Genomic DNA, 18553 nt, shown 5'->3' with positions numbered 1-18553 from the left:
TAGACCTGGAAAAACTGTGGGAAAAAATCCCCAAACAATAAAAAACGAAGTCCAGCAACTCTATCTGTAATTTTCTCTACTTTATTATTTTTTTAGCACATAACTGTCCTCTGTCATGATCCTACTCAAAGAGCTGTTACGTTTTCTGGATACTAAGGATAATAGGTTTAAATAAATATATATTTTTTTCCAGATCTTTGAGGAGGAGCACAGTGTTCTGTACCTGGATCAAGGTGGAGTACTCGTGGCCATGAAACACACATCTCTTCCCATCAGACACCTCTGGTAATGACTCCATCTGTGCTAAATGTCTGCTGTCCCTCTTTTCAGATGCCAGGAAGCAGGCAGTTAGTATGCATCCAGTCTTCTGCAGATATAATCTAGAAAGCATTAGTTAAGATACTGGCAAACATTAAGTCAGATAAAGCTAAGAAATCCTGGAAATTACAGTTTACGTAATTTTGGCTCTGCCAGATCTGAGATACCATCAGTGTAATTCCACAACACTCCCAACACTCCTGGTTTACCACAGCTTGGCTTTTTGAATTTGATTGTTTATTAAAAAAAAAAAAAAAATATATATATATAAATTTTCAAAATTATTCATGAATTTGCCTTCTATGCGTCAGGCAGCACTTATGAACCAGAATTTTGTTGAATAGGTTCAGGGTTATGTAACTGATAATGCAAAAGTGTCCTCACCAGTTAGCACTCTTGAGTGAGGAGGCAGAGTAGAGCTTTGTGCTGTTTTGTGTTACTTACTTCCACCACAGTCAGTGTCATACCAGAATCTGAAACACCCAGACACAAGTCTTAAGAAATGATGAGTGGTTCCAGGCTTTCACTTACACTCGCCACAGGGAGGACTGCTGGTCTGAAGAAACTGTTGTGCTCCAGAAAACTAACCTCCTTAAAATGTTTTATATTGGGTACTCAAAAACAAGATGTTCAAAATCACTTGCTTATTTAAAAAAAATCTTATCCTTAGGCTACATTTTGCCCTTTGAGCATCAATCTTCAACCATAACTTCTAGTTTCTACCACTTAAATATTGGCCATGAGTTAGTGGTATGATGCCAGACAAGCTTGATCAATGTTCTGATTTATGATGCTTCCCCAAAAAATACTTATTTAAAGGACTAAAAAATCAGAATCCAAAAAGAGAAGCTGTTTTCCACTTCTTCATAGCAGCTGTAGTGGACTAGAGAGTCCCCTTGAGTAAAACAGGAGAGTAAGGAAAGAAAACACTAATTCTGCTTTCTCCTCTAGGTTAAGTTTTGATGAAGGGAGATCTTGGAGCAAGTACAGTTTCACATCCCTCCCACTGTTTGTAGATGGAGTTTTAGGGGAGCCTGGAGAGGAAACCCTCATCATGACGTAAGTGAGCATGCCATAATGGTGCTGTTGAGGGGAACCACACACTGTTTCTCAGAACAGTGGCATTTCTGGTTGGGGACCAAACTGAAGCCAAGAGTGTGGAGTCTTCTGTTGCTAAATCATCAGTTTGTTTGTGATATGATTGAGGGATTAGCAGCATGGTTCCTTGCAAGCTGCAAACACATTATCACTTAGCTTATCAGCATGAAACCTCACTCCTCAAATTGAATGTGATATAAAGCAGAGTTACTCTTGACAGATTAATATTTGAAAGAAAAATGGTGAGGTATTTTTATACCTGTATTTTGCTGCTACATTCTTTTTTTTTAATGAGGCACAGATAAGTGAGACATTCTTTTGTAAAAATGAATGACAAAATGTTGCCTGGAGGCTGACTCATGAAAAATTATGTTTAGTTTCAATGTGTTATGCTGAGTTCTGCATGATGCATAAATCTGGACTCATCATGCCAGAAACTGTGATATTTTATCTGAGATTAGATTTGTAAAAATGGGAGGTAAATTCAATTTCTGACTGACCTGTAACAAGAAGAATATATGGCTTGGAAACTACCCTGAGCTAATAAAGATGTATGAAGAATGTTCCTTTAGGTTCTGATTTTAATTTGCATGGAAGGGATTCCCAAAGCTTACAACTGAGACAAAACTCTTGAAGGTATTACTGTCTCCAGCCCCACATCAAGTCTTCTCTTGACTCTTTGAGTTGAGTCATTTTGGATATTGTCATAAGCGGGAGGGTCTTAGTGAACAGAATAAAAGCTACATACAATTCCACAGTTTCTAATAGGGTTATAGATGTTTAGCAGGCTAAGTTTCACTTTCACTTTGTCAGTCCAGTGAAAATGAGTAGGACTGTCACTCCTAAAGCAATTGATCTCTGTTGGAAATTGTGGTGACTGTACCTCTGTAACTACCAGACTTCCTTTTACTGTATGTTCTTCCTGCTGCATTCTGCAGTGTGTTTGGACATTTCAGCCACCGCTCAGAGTGGCAGCTAGTGAAAGTCGACTACAAGTCCATTTTTGATCGGAGATGTGCAGAAGAGGACTACAGGCCTTGGCAACTCCACAGCCAGGTGAGAAGCAAGGAGGCTGGGATCTGACCTGAAGTAGCCAATGATCCTACAGTTCAAGATCAGCATGATCCAATATCCTTTCCTAACAGTTTGCTGTATCAGCTCATCCCTCACTGGGTGGGTGTGTTCTGTTACATCAGTGTGTTGGCCTCAGATTGAGGCTCTCTGATCCCTGAAGGATGAACAGCTGTCTTTTGGGTATCATCCTGCACACAGGCAATTACTTCAGACTTACACAGACTTGAACAATACAACAGCAGCAGCAGAACTTCCCCTGAGGCCTGAACCCCTTCACTCTTACATCCTACTTCCCCATCCTTTCTTCCTTTCTCTCCTCCATCCTTGTGTCCTCAGAGTCAGTGTCTTAAGACCATTCTAGTTGTTTCACATTTGTTTCTCCAGTTGTTGGCCCTCTTAGCCTCATTCCTTGCTCGCTTGGTTTCATCCCTGTTCTGTCTGTCCCTGCTATGGGAGTTGGGCACTTTTCTTCCCCAGTTTATTGACCCCCATGCCCTGCCCTGTTCATCCTGGATGCAGCTGCTCCATCCCTCTCTGAACCATGGAATTCATGCCCAGCAAGGTGAGGTGCTCTGCACAGTGTCTGCATCTGCCTCGGGGCACCTTCCCAGCTCTGCCAAGTTTGACACAACAGCCTGTGTTTCATGAGGTTAGAATAAAATATGGCCCAAATTCTGTGGTTATATAAACACCACAGGCTCCACTGAAATCTAGAGCAAAGCACACATTTATATCATCAAAGGTTGTCTTTTTGTATATATCTTGCTGGGCAAGAATTTAATAATGAATATGAAATGAAAGTAGCTTGACTCAGACTAGCTGCTCACACAAGGCACAACTCTACACTAAAAATACCAGTTATTACTTAGATCTTTAGATGCTGAAAATCAGTACAGCTTCCTTGAAATTCAAGGAAGCATAGCATTTTATACTAGTTGCTATTCAGGCCCTTCTGTTTCATGCCATCAAATCATCAAATCAAAGCCATGAAAAAATTTTCCACAACGATTTTAACAGCATAAAAGGAAATAAGCGAGACTCCACTGTATTTTGTTCTTTGCTTTCTTGTGCTTGAATAAGCAAAAATACCAAGGATTTTGCAGTATTTCTTTGAGGATGTTGGCTTTGGAGCTAGCAGAACTATTTTTAGGAAGGCTGCTGTGTACTCTTGCCTTTTGAATTCCTTTCCACTGAGATTGCAAGGCTGAGCCTTGTTCCCTAGATAGAAATATTAAGCAGGGTGTTGAAGATAGGAAGTTTTAGCATCTCCATAACAAGTAAACCCCCATAAAACTGAACTCGTCCATGGAAAGTATTTACATAAACACACATTACTAGTTTCTACTGAATGAAAATATTCCTGGAGAGGTCAGGCCAAAGAAATAAACCTGCTCTGTGCCTTAGACTGCAGAGGAATGAGACCATGTTCTCAGTTGCTGTGAAATGGGCCTGTATCAAATGTTTATTGGCTTTGGAACGAATTCAGAACTGAATAACATATATAAGTAATCTCAGGTAATTTCTTAGTGTGTATTGGAAAAGTTGATTTAGTTTCAGTTAGAGCTAATTAACTCCAGTGTACTGAGATGGCATTTGGCTTCCCATCCTCTTCCCTTGAGTAACACCTCCCATTGCACAGGCTTGGAAAAAGTGGGTGACACAAAGAGCCTGGTGGGCGTCAAAGAAATATTTCTGGTTTTGTTTCCAGGGAGAAGCCTGCATTATGGGAGCAAAAAGGATCTACAGGAAGCGCAAGTCAGAGAAGAAATGCATGCAAGGGAAATATGCTGGGGCTATGACCTCGGAGCCGTGTGTGTGCACAGAGGCAGACTTTGACTGGTGAGCAGTGGGCAGAAGGACTGGGTGCCCTCACACAGCAGCACAGAGATCCTTAGAGAGGCTGTAAGCTTGCAGAGAGTAGAAATTAATAATCATGTAGGTATCAAATTGGCTGCTCCCTGATAGTGCAGGTATGTTAAAGGAAGGAGAGGTGGAATAGGTATCTGTAATCTCCTGAAGTTCCCACGAAATTGATGCTGAGCTGACCATTTTCCAGGTCACATCTCAGCTCTGTGCACCAGTCAGATAACAGGTCAATTTAGCACATCTAACCTTAGCAATGACCAGGAGTGGCTGAAAACAGTCTTTAGACATGTAACAGCATTGTGTAAAAAATAAAATAAATTCTTAACACATAGACACATATGTATATATGAGTAAAAGTAAATATATGCGTCTGCAAAGTATGCCTTCAGCTTCTGGCAGTCAAGAATCTAGGAAATTCCAGGGTCATTTGTTGCATCTGGACCATCATGTTTGACAGTTTCCAGCAGACATTGCCATCATGATTTGAGTTAATCTCCTGAAGCCTTTTCTTCTGTGATGCTTGCTATGGGAAATAGAGTCCGTGGGCGAGTTATGCATGGTGTGATAAAATCTTCAGCTGCTGGTTTAATTTCAATATTACTGCTGACTCACAGCAATTTGCACAAAAAGGGCAGGGAACCACATTATTGAAATCTCTTTCTTACTTTTTTTCCTCCAAGTCTGCAAGTTCCTGAGTATCTTGGATGAGAGAAATGTTGGCTCTTTGGCAGTGCCGATAAACTCCCTTTGTGCCTCACCCACCCAGATCTATGTCATGTTACTAATTAAACCAGAATCTGCTACATGAATCCTGAAAAGATTGATCTCATCAATATTTCGTATGGAAATGTATAGTGTTTCCCTTCTCACTCCTCCATAAATATAGAATATTTTTTCTACATAAAATCACAGAATTTCAAGAGGCTTTTATATTGTGTCAAAAAAAGTCAATCCTCTTGCTCCAAACAATAACAATTATGGACATATTTTGGCACAGATTCTGTCAATGTGGTTTCTTGATGGTTTCCCCATTTTCCATTTAGTTCTTTTCTAGGGAGAAGATCTGTGTGTAGTTCATCATTTAGGTGTCCAAAGGTCCTGGATGTCAATCATTTAACATTTCTCTGGTAATGTAAAAAAGATAACAGCCAAACCAAAAACCCCAAACCATCATTAAACAAGGAAATTCCCTGAAGATTTTGACTCTCTTATAGGGCAGGCTGAGCCAACCTCCTGGCCTTATAAAATAGTTGATGCAATTGATTCACAGTCAGTCCATTAGCGTTTAAATCCCTGGCACTCGTAAGGGACACACAAACCTGAAATTTTTGATAAAAATATGCTTTCCTTCTAGAACTTCTCTCTGAGAATGAATATCTTTATTTTATTAAAATTGACTGTGTGGCTTGCTGCTACAAAACTTTGTTGCTAGGTACAGAAAAAAAGTACCACAGTGACATTTGCTGGGGGAAGACATGCTTTTATTTCTTCAATGTTCACCTCCAGGAAATTTTGTCCAAAAGCTCTTCTGGGCTGTGAGACAATGTAAGAGAAAGCTTGGATGATTGGGGATATACAACAGGCGCTCACAGTTCACATGCACGAACAGGACACCTCAACTCTGTTGGAAGAGGCAGAATTAGGTCCTTTTTGACCAAGAAGGACCTTTCTCCTTCTCAAGGAATCATTGGTTTAGAACAGACTGTTGTTATTCACTCCAGTTCTCCCTGAGCTCAAGTTATTCCTACAGTCCTCAGACCTGAATTTCTACTTTATCCATTTCAGCTTCCTCCCTACTGCATCTGGTGAAAAAAGACTGAAATATTCCTTTAAGCATCCAGTTCAGAAACATTGACCAACAATACTCATCAGGAGCCTAATTTTACATAGATCTGTCAGAGAAGGACAGAAAAGGAGAAAAGAAAGGGGCAAGAAAAAAAGCAATTCTGTCTGCTAAGAAAGGCAAAGATGCTTGCTGCACCACTGTAACTTTCAGTGCCTGTCTTGTTGAGCTCTGCACGAGGCTTCACTGCCAATCCACCCTGCAGAAGTTGGAGGGAGGTTTGGAGGAAAATCAGGGAATGAATTCTTGCTATGGAAGGACGCCCTCTGTGGAGGTCTTTCCTTTTCAGGAAGAAAAAAGCACTTTCATCATCCTCACTCATGGCATTTCAGTACTTTTGAATGCTCTATTTCCTTTTTTTTTTAATTTTCTTTTTTTTTGCTGGGCAGGGCTCTTAACTGAAGGAGATTAAAGGGGACATGAATCCCCCAGACAGTTAGCTGCCAACACTTGATTTTTCAATCTTGAAATAAACTGGGCAGCTTTTTATATTAACATCAGTGGTTACAGGACCCAGACGTGTATACAGAGAAGGCAACAACCATCCCTGCCATTGTGCTGTCTTTGTTGTTTAAACAATGTTTGTATGGAGAAAATTTTGTTATCTAAGCTTGTCAGAGATTGGAGTAAAAAATTGTGTCTCTGTGGTCAGGTAAAGTGAGAAAAAATATTATTGCTGTTAATCCTGAAAGTCTTTTTTTTATCAGTTCAGAGGAAAAATACCAGTTATAAAAGACATAAAGATTTTCTAATGTTTTCTTCTCCTTGTGATATCACAGAACTCCACATTAATTTCAAATCTGTGTGCAGCCCGTTGGTAAGCCTTTCTCAAGGAAAAGGGCACATTTATTTATTGTTTCACGCAGCAACAAAACTGAGTGACATTAGAAGTGACTGGAGTTTTTCCAGCCGTGGAACCTGGACTCCTCTGCCAGCAGAGCCCTTTTATCCCGGGCCGGCAGCCAAAGGGGCCGGGAAGGGCTGGGAGCAGGTGCCGGCTCTCCGTGCAGGGAGCGGGGCCGGCAGCCAGAGGGCAATAGCGCTTCAGGAATGGGGGACTGGGGATGCACAAGAGCCCTCGGCAAATCTGTCCTAGCAACGGCCTAGAAACGAGAATCTCCTCCTTCATTTAATTGATTTGGGTAAATGGATGACACCGTTACTTGGGTGTTATTAAAGCATTAATTTACCCGCTTTCCTCACATTGTGTTCCTTCCTGCCGTCTGAGCATTATTACAGCAATATCTCTTCAGCAGAAACACCTCCTAGACACAGATGGAAACCCTCATCCTTGGTGTTCATCTTTCAGGCACCTGGCTCCCAGGCCCTTTAATAGGAACTCTGAGTAAAGTGTCTCACTGTCAGTCCTCCCTCTGAACCCACTGTCATTAATAGAGGGCTTCTTCTATCAGTATTGCCATATCTTACACCTTCATGAGAAGCATGAGCCTGTTGATACTGGTGCTAGTGGTTTTGGATAGCCAGAGAGGCACAAAGGAGCCTTAGTGAAATTGGGAATCAGGTCTATTTATTTCACAAATTATATCAGCAGGGGTCTGGCTGGCTCTTTTTATATCTCTGGCACTTAAATTACAGCCCTGCCTGCTGGGGTTAGTTCCTATGCTAAAACATCAGAGTCCTGCATCAGGAGAAACTGTTCTGACAAACCATGGGGAGGCAGGGGCCGGACACTGAGTGTGGTTAGATTCTGCTGCCTTTGTGTCAGCACCCCTGAGTTCAGATCATGCAGATGCCAGCTCTGAAATACACCTACATTTGCACCCTTTGGTTAACTAACTTTGCTTTCTCATTGCTCTGGGTTGGTTAGCTAACAAATAGTAATTTAGAATGAATTTTTAATTCATTTTGGGTGCTTGTGAAAAATGCAGATTCACTATCCAAAGCCTGCAATGCATCTCTGCATCTTTAAGGTCCTGGATATCTACCGGGCATGGATTTATTGGAAAGATTCTGGGGATTTTAGGTTCTGTATTAACATAAGCTGGAATAGCTGGACTCCAAATAGTGTGATGCAATTATAATCATACACCCTTGTAGATGCACAGTTCAGACTGTAGCTGAATCCATCCTGCTCCGAGTTTAATCCCATATCAGGTCCTGTAGGACTGGAGAGCAAGCACAGCTCCCCTTTAACACAAACCTAGACTTGCATCATGGTTAAATACTAGACAATGGTATTAGGTGAATAAAAAGCTAGTGAGACTTTTCCATTGCTGTAATTTCCACGACTTTTCCAGTTGTTTTTTCCCCCCAGGGCTTTTGGAAGCTGCAGAAAAAAGGTGACTATTTTCAGAGATAGCTTAATTCCAGCCCATTTAGTGTCTGAACCATGTGGGAAGCACAGCATGGAAAAACACAAGTAGGATTTCCAGCTTCTGGCACAGTTGACCTTAAAGTGAAGCTGGTAATCGTAAGGAATTTCTCTGTTACATGCTAAGTCATATCTTGATTTTTAGAAGCTATGAACATGGCAATCACTCATCCAAATTAACTGGTTATTTCTATATCTTAGAGCAGTAGGATTTTAATAATTTCATGTGAATTAATAGTTCTTCCAAACAGTATGTTTGTCAGGTCTGTTTTCAAATTACAAACTTCCTTAAGGGATTTCTTTTCTTTGATTATTACCTGTGCTGAAAATAACATTAGGTAGAGGAATTTATCATGAGCATTGAGCAGAGATACAAAACGTCTGGAATGAGAATGAATTTGTATCTAATTACAGAAAAGAACTTGCAGTTCTACTTGACTAAGAAAAATAGGATTCCAGTTTAAACCAGTAAAAGGGTAAAACCATATTCAGTGAGAGCCACAAGATAGGCTGCTTCATACTGATAAAGCAATCCCTGATGGCAAAAGCTCCACTCCTTTTTAGGAGATACATTATCTATGTCGCCTGAGTTCTTTTCAGGCAGGCACAAAATATCATCAATATATGCAAATTCCAATTCCCAGTTCCCAGGCAATGACTCGGGGAGCTGATTGCAGGCTGAGGCTGATGCCTTCCCCATCTCCAGACTTCGCTGTACTGGCTCGTGCTATGGCAATCCAATTGATGGTGATGCTTGTTGATTGCTACAAAGCCTGTTGTGCCAAATTGTAGGCAGCAATTTGTTGTCAGCATCAGTGTTCTGCGTGCAGCAGCCTGTAGCCAAGGAATTCATTAGATTCCAAGACTGCAGAGGTGAACGAGTGGCTGCTGCATCTGTAGAGGGATATGGAGCAGCAATTCATGTCATTTACTGGGATGATATTTCTGTAGGGCCTTAATGAGCCAGATGATTTGCAAGCCCAAAAAACAACACTGTGAAACTTCTGTGCTTGTAACTATTTCTGCTGTGGAAAATCCTAGGATTTCTTTCTCTTGACTTTGAGAGATAATGATCCAAGTACAGTCAAAACTAGTTAAGTCCAGCTTGGGTTGCCCAGATATACAAGTAGGAATAGGAACCAAAATAGTAGCTTGAATCTAGGCACGTGAATAGTAAGAAATCCCAGACTACTGCATCAAATTTGACTGTGAGTACTGATCCCCTCTGAGACAGATTTTGCTGTATTAGTTTTGTTTTCACCTGGTTACAGAACATTGTGTGTGTACAGTGTTACAGCTTTTTAATTAGAGTCACACACGATAACTTAGGAATACAGTGCTGCAGAGTGTGTACAAATGAATTACAAAAGTACGGGAGTCCCACTTGTATGTAAATATTTGTTTTCTCCAAGCAAAACAGAATGGTGTTATTCTTCATTACAAAGTGTATTCTGCAGCTATAGTGTTCTTATTCCAACAAGGATGATTATAGAAGCACATGGCACTGGGAGAGTTGGCTGGCTGATGCTTCCAAAGCAATTAAGCAACAGTGAGTTGCAACCATCTGAGTAAATAGATTGATGAAAATTCAATCAAAAAAAAATGAGGAAAAGACCATTTAGGTCATCTACTTCATTGCTGTTTCCTGGAGTATGTACTCAATTACTTGTTGTAGATACCCCAAGCACCACAGCTGCCAAAATGTTCCTTTGGAACAGTCATGCAGCCTAATGTTCAGGAGTTTTCCCAAGTGATATGCAGCATGAAATTTCTTTTGCTTAATGTCATCTTTTTAATTTTGCCAATTTAAGATTGCCTCAAAACACTTTATTCAGAAGAAAATGAAGCAGAAGTAAAAAGTGGTGACAGAATTCTTTTCGATGTCTTTTCTTGATAACCAGTACAAAAAACTTTAAAAAGATAAATTGAAACATATTTTCTCCTTTTTTTCTTCTTTGTCTTATATCTAAGACCAGTAGCAAGCTTCTTAAAATTGTTTATTACTGAGTAGTTAAATTTTTTTTAAGTCGTCATGCTTTTTCAAGACACTTGAAAAAAGTCTTCATTGAGTTAAACATTCTTGTTGTTGTTGTTAATATTTTTCTATAAATATCTCTCTTGTTGATGATCTGTTAGGTCTCACCCTGGCCATGGACTGATGGCTGTGTTGTGACAGCCCTGGGAGGAGCTGTAGCAGGGGCTCCACTAACTCTGATCAGGTTGTTGGGAGTTCATCCATCTCCTGCTTTTTCTCGCTGCTTTTTTACATACATATACAGATATGAGCCCTTAATCACATAATCTAATGCTGCTCTAATCCTCTTTTCTTAGAAAATCAGGCTACTTGATACCAAGACACTGTAGATAGTAAGTATAAAAAATGCTTTGCAGAAAAGTGCCATTTTCAGATCACGGGTTGTTTTGCAACTGGAATATTGGAATGGAGTAGGTGGACTCTGTGTAGCAGTTCTCAGAAATGACATCCTATTACTTCTCCATTATGAGCTGTGGAGAAGGCTTAGTAAAAGGAACAAGAATAGTTATCCAACCAAGTAGTCCTCATTACTCAACGGCTGGAAAGTAAAACCACATGTGAATGGAATACTGATTAAAGAGGTTTTCTGTTTGTTGGAGGTTTTTCTTCCCATAATAACATTTTTTATAGAGTCTTTGTTTACTTGGAATGAGAAACAATTTGAAATCTTTTTAGTGAAACCAAAGCAAACTTAGTCATAACTAAACTCAAATTGTGACAAAAGATTAAAGTTTGACTCATTGTTTCTAACGTGATTTTTGGTAGCATTTCCTCTTTCAAACAAAAAGAGAATTGAAGATCACAGACTTCTTTCCCATTACTAAATACACTGTTAATGCCTTCAGGCAAGAGCTCTCTCAGGGCTGTAAATTTTCCTCTACATCTTGTGTGATATAGTTTCCTAATGCAATTAGCTTTTTAGCCCTTCAGTTTTCTAAGATATGATTGAGACAGTCATGATTTAACTTAGCTTAGATTTCTGTTGGTTTTTTTTTTTAATATTTGAGCCTAGATTTGATCTTGACAGTTGCTGTTAGTCTACAGAGAGAGAACAGTTGATGCAATACTCAAAAACTGCCTGCTCTGGTTCTTCTTTTGTATGCTGGGATGTATGCAAGGCAACCACCCCAAATGAAAAAGCTGAAGTGGAATAAGAATCTGTTCTATCAGTGAGAATAAAATCAGAAATCCTAGTAAACAGATGCAGGAAAATCAGAACTTGTATTAATAGTAGAGAGCATGAGCTAACACCTGTGTTTGTTCTTTTGGGGTTTTATCTGATGGTTTCTCTTAATGTTACAACAGTGATTATGGATATGAACGCCACAGCAATGGCCAGTGTTTACCAGCATTTTGGTATAACCCATCCTCCTTGTCAAAAGACTGCAGCCTTGGACAGAGTTATCTCAACAGCACTGGGTAAGTGGCTTACCAGGCTTTATTTAGCTATATTTAGCACCCATATGGATTTAACCCAATGACAGCTACTGGAGGTGTGTCAGAGCTGGCTGAAGGCAGAAACACTGGAAAATAAATTAGTGCAGAGAGATGAAATTGATGTATAGGTGAACTGAAGTAATAGATGGGTAGCTAGCTTGAATGCTGATGGTTTTTTGGCTCTCTTGGAAGTCCATGGAAGATATAGTTTAAGTTAAGATACTGGCAGATTTCATTAATGATGCAAGTGATTAAAGCAAACAAAGCAACCCAAACTGTTTTTGGAGAGTTTGTACACTGAAAGATGGGCAGAATATGCTTTTGCTTCAACTCTTTATTTTTCTAGCCCTTGATGATTACATCTTTAGAGACACTTCCTTCACAACTAATGGGAAGTGGGGAACATACAAGAAAAGTTATTAAACATTGCCTAACAGTGTAATAATTGAATACAATGCCATACTGTATGTGTATATAATTTATTTATAACTTTATAGTTATTTAACTCATAACATCATATCATTTTATGGTTTAGGCAATTTATGGTACCTTATATGACATCAAGATACTCTGTGCAGGAAATTATCACATGCCATTAACAACAGTATGGACTACTGGTGTGTTTGGCACGTGAGGAATGCTTGGCTGAGACAACTGCTGAAATATATTTGGGAATCTTTGTTTCCTTACAATCTCCTTAGCCTAAAGGAACCCGTTCCCACTTAACCCTGCTGTGCTCCTTGTCAGCACCTTGCACGGATTCCCCCGTCCCTTTGCAGGTACCGGAAGGTCGTTTCCAACAACTGCACGGACGGAGTGCGCGAGAGGTACACGGCCAAGCCCCAGCAGTGCCCGGGCAAGCCCCCCCAGGGCCTCCGCATCGTCACGGCCGACGGCCGGCTCACGGCCGAGCAGGGGCACAACGTCACCTTCCTGGTGCAGCTGGAGGAGGTAGGCTCTGTTTTTACACTGCATCCCGTGGGCGTATTTGAGTGTGGTTCATGCCACGCAAAGTTTGCAAAGAGATGAAGGTGGTACCAAGTCAGTCAGGGCCAGGATGTAGCTGGGTGGAGTTTGCTCTAAAATGTAGTGGATGATGTATGGAGATGAAAGGGCTGTCAGAGCATTGTGGTGCCCAGGGTAATATCTGGGAGAAGTTGATAAAAACTGGGAACTGGTTTAATTTGGGAATTTCACAGGAGAACTGAAGACTGCAGGTTCAAGTTCTGATCCCCACCTTTAACTGTGCTTTTTGCTTCCTGCTGTTTTTTGAAACTGAATTTCCGTATTTATTTTCCACTGACTTTAAACCAAAGATAACAAATACTGCATGTGCAGCTGGGTCCCCATCACACAAGTTGGTCCATATTGTTTAGGCATTTGTGGGTGAAATCTCAAGATGTCCTCAGCAGGATTAAGTCTGAAATTTATTGCTAATACAAAGTTGATTCAGGCTCTGATCTGTGTTTTTTGTTACATCTGCTACATTTTGTTACATACCAACTTAACTTGGTATTTCATTGTTCTGCTACTTCCATTCCTGAATTCATAGGTAAAAAAATATTTAAATCTTTTCACCTCTTTTTCCTTTTCAGCACTTCTTTATCTGTGTTCAATTGCAGGCTCACAGGAACATTTACGAAGTAGCAGTTTTCTCTTTTTGCCTAATCTAATTCGATTTCTTTAAACTTCTACTCCTTTTCCTCTCTAACTGGCCAATAAATCATAAAACAAGTATGCTTTAGCACCAAAGGACGATGGACATCCCTTTAGAGTATTCATGGAAATTCTGACCCTCTCCATAGTAAATGTCATCTGTCAGGAAAGAGAATGTTTTTTTTTTTACATCTCTGTTAGTGATGTTTTTCCCTGCAAACAGGTGTCCTGACTTATAAAGGCAACACCATATGATAAATCATACCTAACCTGAAGCAGTTTCTGACCTGAATGTTTATTTTCTCCAAAATATGGTCACTTTATTTTGGTACTGACAGTCATACAACATTGCTACTATGATGCTGTAATTACAGCGTGAACATATAATTTCATCTGTTAAATTACAGATTTATGCATTTAAAGATGAAGAGGAAAAGGTCCAAAACAAGAGTTGGTCTCCAGGCTCTAAAATAAAAAAGTCAAAAAAGTATGCTTTGCATCACCTTTCTATTCTCAGCAAAATTTTAAAACAAACTGGGAGAAGGAGGTGGATAATCTGAATAGTCAGTTACAAAACTATCAAAGAATTATGCCCAAAGTCAGATGGAGAGACAACCACCCACAGTGTGGGAAACTCAGGACAAATGTCCTGCTCGTTCTTCTGTGAGTGCTATCATGTAAGAGTACCCTGACCACTCTGTCATACAGGGAGTTGCTGTGCATTGTTCTGTCTTTTTTGTTCATTCTGATTTTTTTTGGCAGCTCTGCTTCAGTGCTCACCAGAGTCTGGAAGCAACACCTTCTCTGGTATGAGATGGTGTCTCTCTCATGCTGGGTGTCAAGGAGTACAGAATGTATGTTTTGATGAGTGAGTGAGTCAGTTCTGAGAAGATCTAAAGGGAGCTCTTCCAGTATATCTGATAAGGAAGAAGTTAGGAATCACTCTGAGGGCTGAAACAGTATTGATTAGCCTCCAGCCTTTCCAATTGCTCTCCCTGTTAGATGAATCTTGACCTCCTGCTCCTAGATTTGTCAACTTAAAGAGCAACAAAACCTTTGGGTGAATTTTACCCAATCTGGCAATGACTTTGTGTGGGTGTTGGAACAGAAGAAATATTCAACAAAGAGGAATATTTTCCCAGTTATGTGCAAGCTATAGGGGAATAAAATGTAGTTGTAGCAGCAAAAGTGTATATAGACTAAACCATTTACCAATGTAACTGTTTCAGTAACAAAAATCACACCACTCACTGGAAAAGTTAAACAACCCATCAAAAGAGCAAAAGAACATTTTATAAAATCGATATTGATTTCACAGAATAATTGAGGTTGAGAGGGTTCTCTGGAGATGTTTAACCCGACCCCACTTCTCAAAGGGAACTTTCTTTCCCTTGCACACAGGGCAGAGGTATCACAAGACAAGAATTTGCCAATTTCTAGTTCTGCCCTGGGCAGGTACACAGCACAGGACAATCCAGGATCTTCAGTATCCAAAAATCTGTGCTGCTCCATTTTTACTGAAGGGAAGGCATCAGTCAAGTTAAAAAAGGCTGGATATGTCACCTTGTGCATTTTTTCCCCCAACAGCACATGAAAAAAGTGTGTCCTATTCAACCCTTGCCCCCCCAGAGTGGTGGGCAGTATTTTACAAGTGCTACACCCTGGTGAGGACTCCTCCTTTAGTGTGAGTGACCGCTGGTATCTTTTAGGGTGTGAAAAAGCAATGGCCTTTCCCTTTGCATCTTAACATCTCCTGTATCCCTCTGAGACAGTTTGTTTGAAGCCTTCAAATCTGCAGAGCTGTTTCATACACTGCAGCCTCCCGGCTCTCTTTTTTCATGCCCATGTTCCACTTGATCTGCAGGAAAAAGACAAAAAAAGAGAGAAGCTGGTGAGCCAAGGTACAAGAGTTCGTTTGAGATTTGTACTCCTCTTATCTTTCTAGGACTTTCTGCTCCATCTAGGAATCTACCTGGGTCTGAAAAGAGGTACGAACTGCAGAAGCAGGTTCACTGGAGGCCCTGAAAATTCACTGTATCTCTGTAGTGGGACAGATTGCTAAGAGGGCAGGGAGAGACAAATGGCAGCAGTGAAAAGCTGATGTTTTCACTCAGGTGTGGAATTCAGGGGCAGGAACCACAGCACAGTGGTTCCTTGTGGAGCCTGGTTGTGCTTGCGGTGATTCTGAGAGCCACGACTGTGCATTCTGACAAAAACACAATGTGAGCAAAAGATGCCTGAAGAGAAACAAGGACAAGGCATTCACAAGTGTTCTGCTATTGAAGAAGACACAAAAGAAAATCATCACTGAAGTCTGTGTGAGTGGAGGGAGGGCAGGAACCAAACCCAGGAGCACACAGAGCATTGCTGATTTCTGAGAGCTGGGGTTCTGGCCCAGTTTCTCTAACCCTGCTGACTCACATGAAATTTTCCTGTGAAGCATTTATATCTGGCAGCATATAAATATCACTAAAAGCAAACCCAACCAACAGGTCATATTTAAATCATCTGAATGTAAGAATTCTTTTAAAAGTGATCTAGCTCTCCTGTCACCTTTTAGAATTTCTATATGACTTCGTCAAAACTGTTTGCAAGGTCACCTTGCACTTAATATGTATGGTCCCTTTATTGGAAAGGTTTGGCCAAGCTACTTGTCCAATTAATCTGGGTATAATCATCATGATATTTTCACTGGGTGACCATAACCAGGAAGCATCAATATTTCCTTTACCTAACTAGCATATGTTGCATTTTATGAAGTATTTTGGAATTTTTTAATAAGCAAATCATCATACTTAAGCTGGGAATTTTGCTCTTAAATTTCCATGGAGATAAGTGGAATACCAACAGCATTTCTGTCATTACATGACAGCACATGAGAAAAGTAGCTATGCTTAAAAGCAAATTTTTCATTGCCTAAAAATACTGCCAGTTTAAAGCTTAAACAGAGTTACTTCTCAGTCTAAAAACCTGAATCCTTGCTTTATTTTTGAACAGGAACAAAAGAAAATGCAAAGTTACAAAGGCACTTTTCCTGCTTAAGTTATTCAACCCAATGTCCTTGACGTGTTTTGCTTCTCTGTTGTAGAAAATGGAGGGATTTTATTAAGTGTGTGTTGTTTCTGTGTGCCTTCCTGATCACGTGGCCACGTAGGTCTCTTGCCTGTCACAACCACAATTGTTATTTGTGTGTTAGAGTTACTTGTATGAACATCAGACACTTGTGCTTGCTGTACTGCTTCAGCAGAGACGCTGAAAGCTGCAGCCTCCAGAGCAACGCTGTTCAGCACAATGGCTTTCCAGCTTGTTTCATCTGATTGCTCACATGTCTTTGCTGAGGAAATGGATCGTAAAGACATTTGGGGCAGGAAGGTTCAGGGCTTTGACTGTTTCATTACAGATAATTCACAGAGAAACTGCCTCCTCTAATTTATTTTTTATCTTGATAAAATGACAGCCAAAAGTCTTTGACATTCCAGGTCTGCCTCAGTTCTCACTTGGCAAAGTCACTCCACTGGGAGTAGATTTTGGCTTGCTTTGAACTACTTGCTGCTGCTGTGTGATGTTTGGATTAGACTAATGTGTGAGGAAAGCTAATTTGTTCCTACACTTCAGGCCACAGGCTAGAATTCAGGCAATCTGAACTCATTCGTGAACCACACTCTGAGCTCCTTCTGCATGACCTTGAGTGAGAAACTTAAACTTTCTGATGTTCTATTCCCTTTATTTGAAAACAGACCTTTGCTTTCTGCCTCATACCCCCCCATGCCTTGCATTTGCATAGTGAGTGCTCATAAATCCAGAGAACTCTCCCTCACCACGTGAACATACAAATGAAGCCCTGAATTTCCTAAAGACTGACGTGGCTCTCTGTAATGACAATGTTGATACATGGCTGTACAAGGTACACTGTGTCTCGGGTACATTTAATGAGCTTGGGGATCCTGCTGGGGGTACAATGCCATTAACATTTCCTACCTCAGCACTCTGGTGCAATTCAGTATTCAGCTCAGCTGAAGTTTCTAGAGATGAGCTTAGCATTAGAATTGTTTTGATTGTTGATGTACTCAAATTAAAGATGCAAAGCTAGTAGCAATTAAAAGCATAGTCTGTATTTTTTTTTTTGGCGGTATCCCATTGTGTTTCCTCTTTTGATATCACAAGTTTGTTAGTAATGATTACAGAAATATGAAACCTTCATCCTAACTTTCAATGCACATGCTGAATCACAGCTGCTTATCTTGCTAAAAACACTACACTCCTGTAATAACACATAAATGAAGGATCAGTATGTACCCTCCCCCGTACCACTGTCATCTGAATTATAATTGCATTTTCTGATGATGACAAGCTGGTTGGGAGAAATCAGAGCCTTTCATGCATTTTTAAATTCACTGTTGAAATTCCATGAAAATGTATGAAAGTGGACCTTGCCTTCCTAATGACACACAGCACTACAGTCTTGTAATGCTCTTCCAGTCACACAAGCTGAATTATTCTGCATAATCCGGAGAGGCTGTTATTGATTCCTGTGGGGCACAGAAGATCTAGTACTGTAAAAAGAGCTCATAGCTGAGTTGAGCTGGCACAACTGGCAGTCAGGATGAATGATGTGATCAGTACAATTCACTGTTTGGTGTTGAAAAAGAAGCATATGTGAAAAGTATCAAGCTATTTGCCCTGCTATTAGACACCTTTCTATTCAGTTTCTGATTTGAAAAATTAAGGCCATCTCTCTGAAAGCAGGGATTTAAATGGGAAAGCTTGTTTTTCAGTTCTTGATCAAGTTGGATTTAAATATCTGTTAAATATTAAGAATATACTTTAAACGGATCCAGGCTAAAGGTATGCCGTGTGTAGATACGCATTTCCAGTGAAAATATCTTTGATGAAT

The 18553-nt window shown here is 40.2% G+C and overlaps 1 protein-coding gene across 4 annotated transcripts in view; it reads left to right on the top strand.

Annotated features, from left to right (window-relative positions):
• Window positions 1–18553, top strand: part of LOC138112860 (VPS10 domain-containing receptor SorCS1-like) — a 270350-nt gene that overhangs the window by 222404 nt on the left and 29393 nt on the right. For all 4 annotated transcript variants that reach the window (XM_069020456.1, XM_069020453.1, XM_069020454.1 and 1 more), the window contains 6 exons: window positions 194–285; window positions 1270–1377; window positions 2355–2472; window positions 4199–4329; window positions 11872–11985; window positions 12783–12954. In XM_069020456.1, coding sequence (XP_068876557.1) covers window positions 194–285; window positions 1270–1377; window positions 2355–2472; window positions 4199–4329; window positions 11872–11985; window positions 12783–12954 — 735 coding nt within the window. The remainder of the gene's footprint in view (window positions 1–193; window positions 286–1269; window positions 1378–2354; window positions 2473–4198; window positions 4330–11871; window positions 11986–12782; window positions 12955–18553) is intronic.

The sequence above is a fragment of the Aphelocoma coerulescens genome, chromosome 6 (assembly GCF_041296385.1).
Source record: "Aphelocoma coerulescens isolate FSJ_1873_10779 chromosome 6, UR_Acoe_1.0, whole genome shotgun sequence".
In the NCBI taxonomy this organism is placed as follows: Eukaryota; Metazoa; Chordata; class Aves; order Passeriformes; family Corvidae; genus Aphelocoma; species Aphelocoma coerulescens.
Note: the sequence above shows the minus strand (reverse complement) of the source record. Positions and strands in the feature narration are given on the sequence as shown.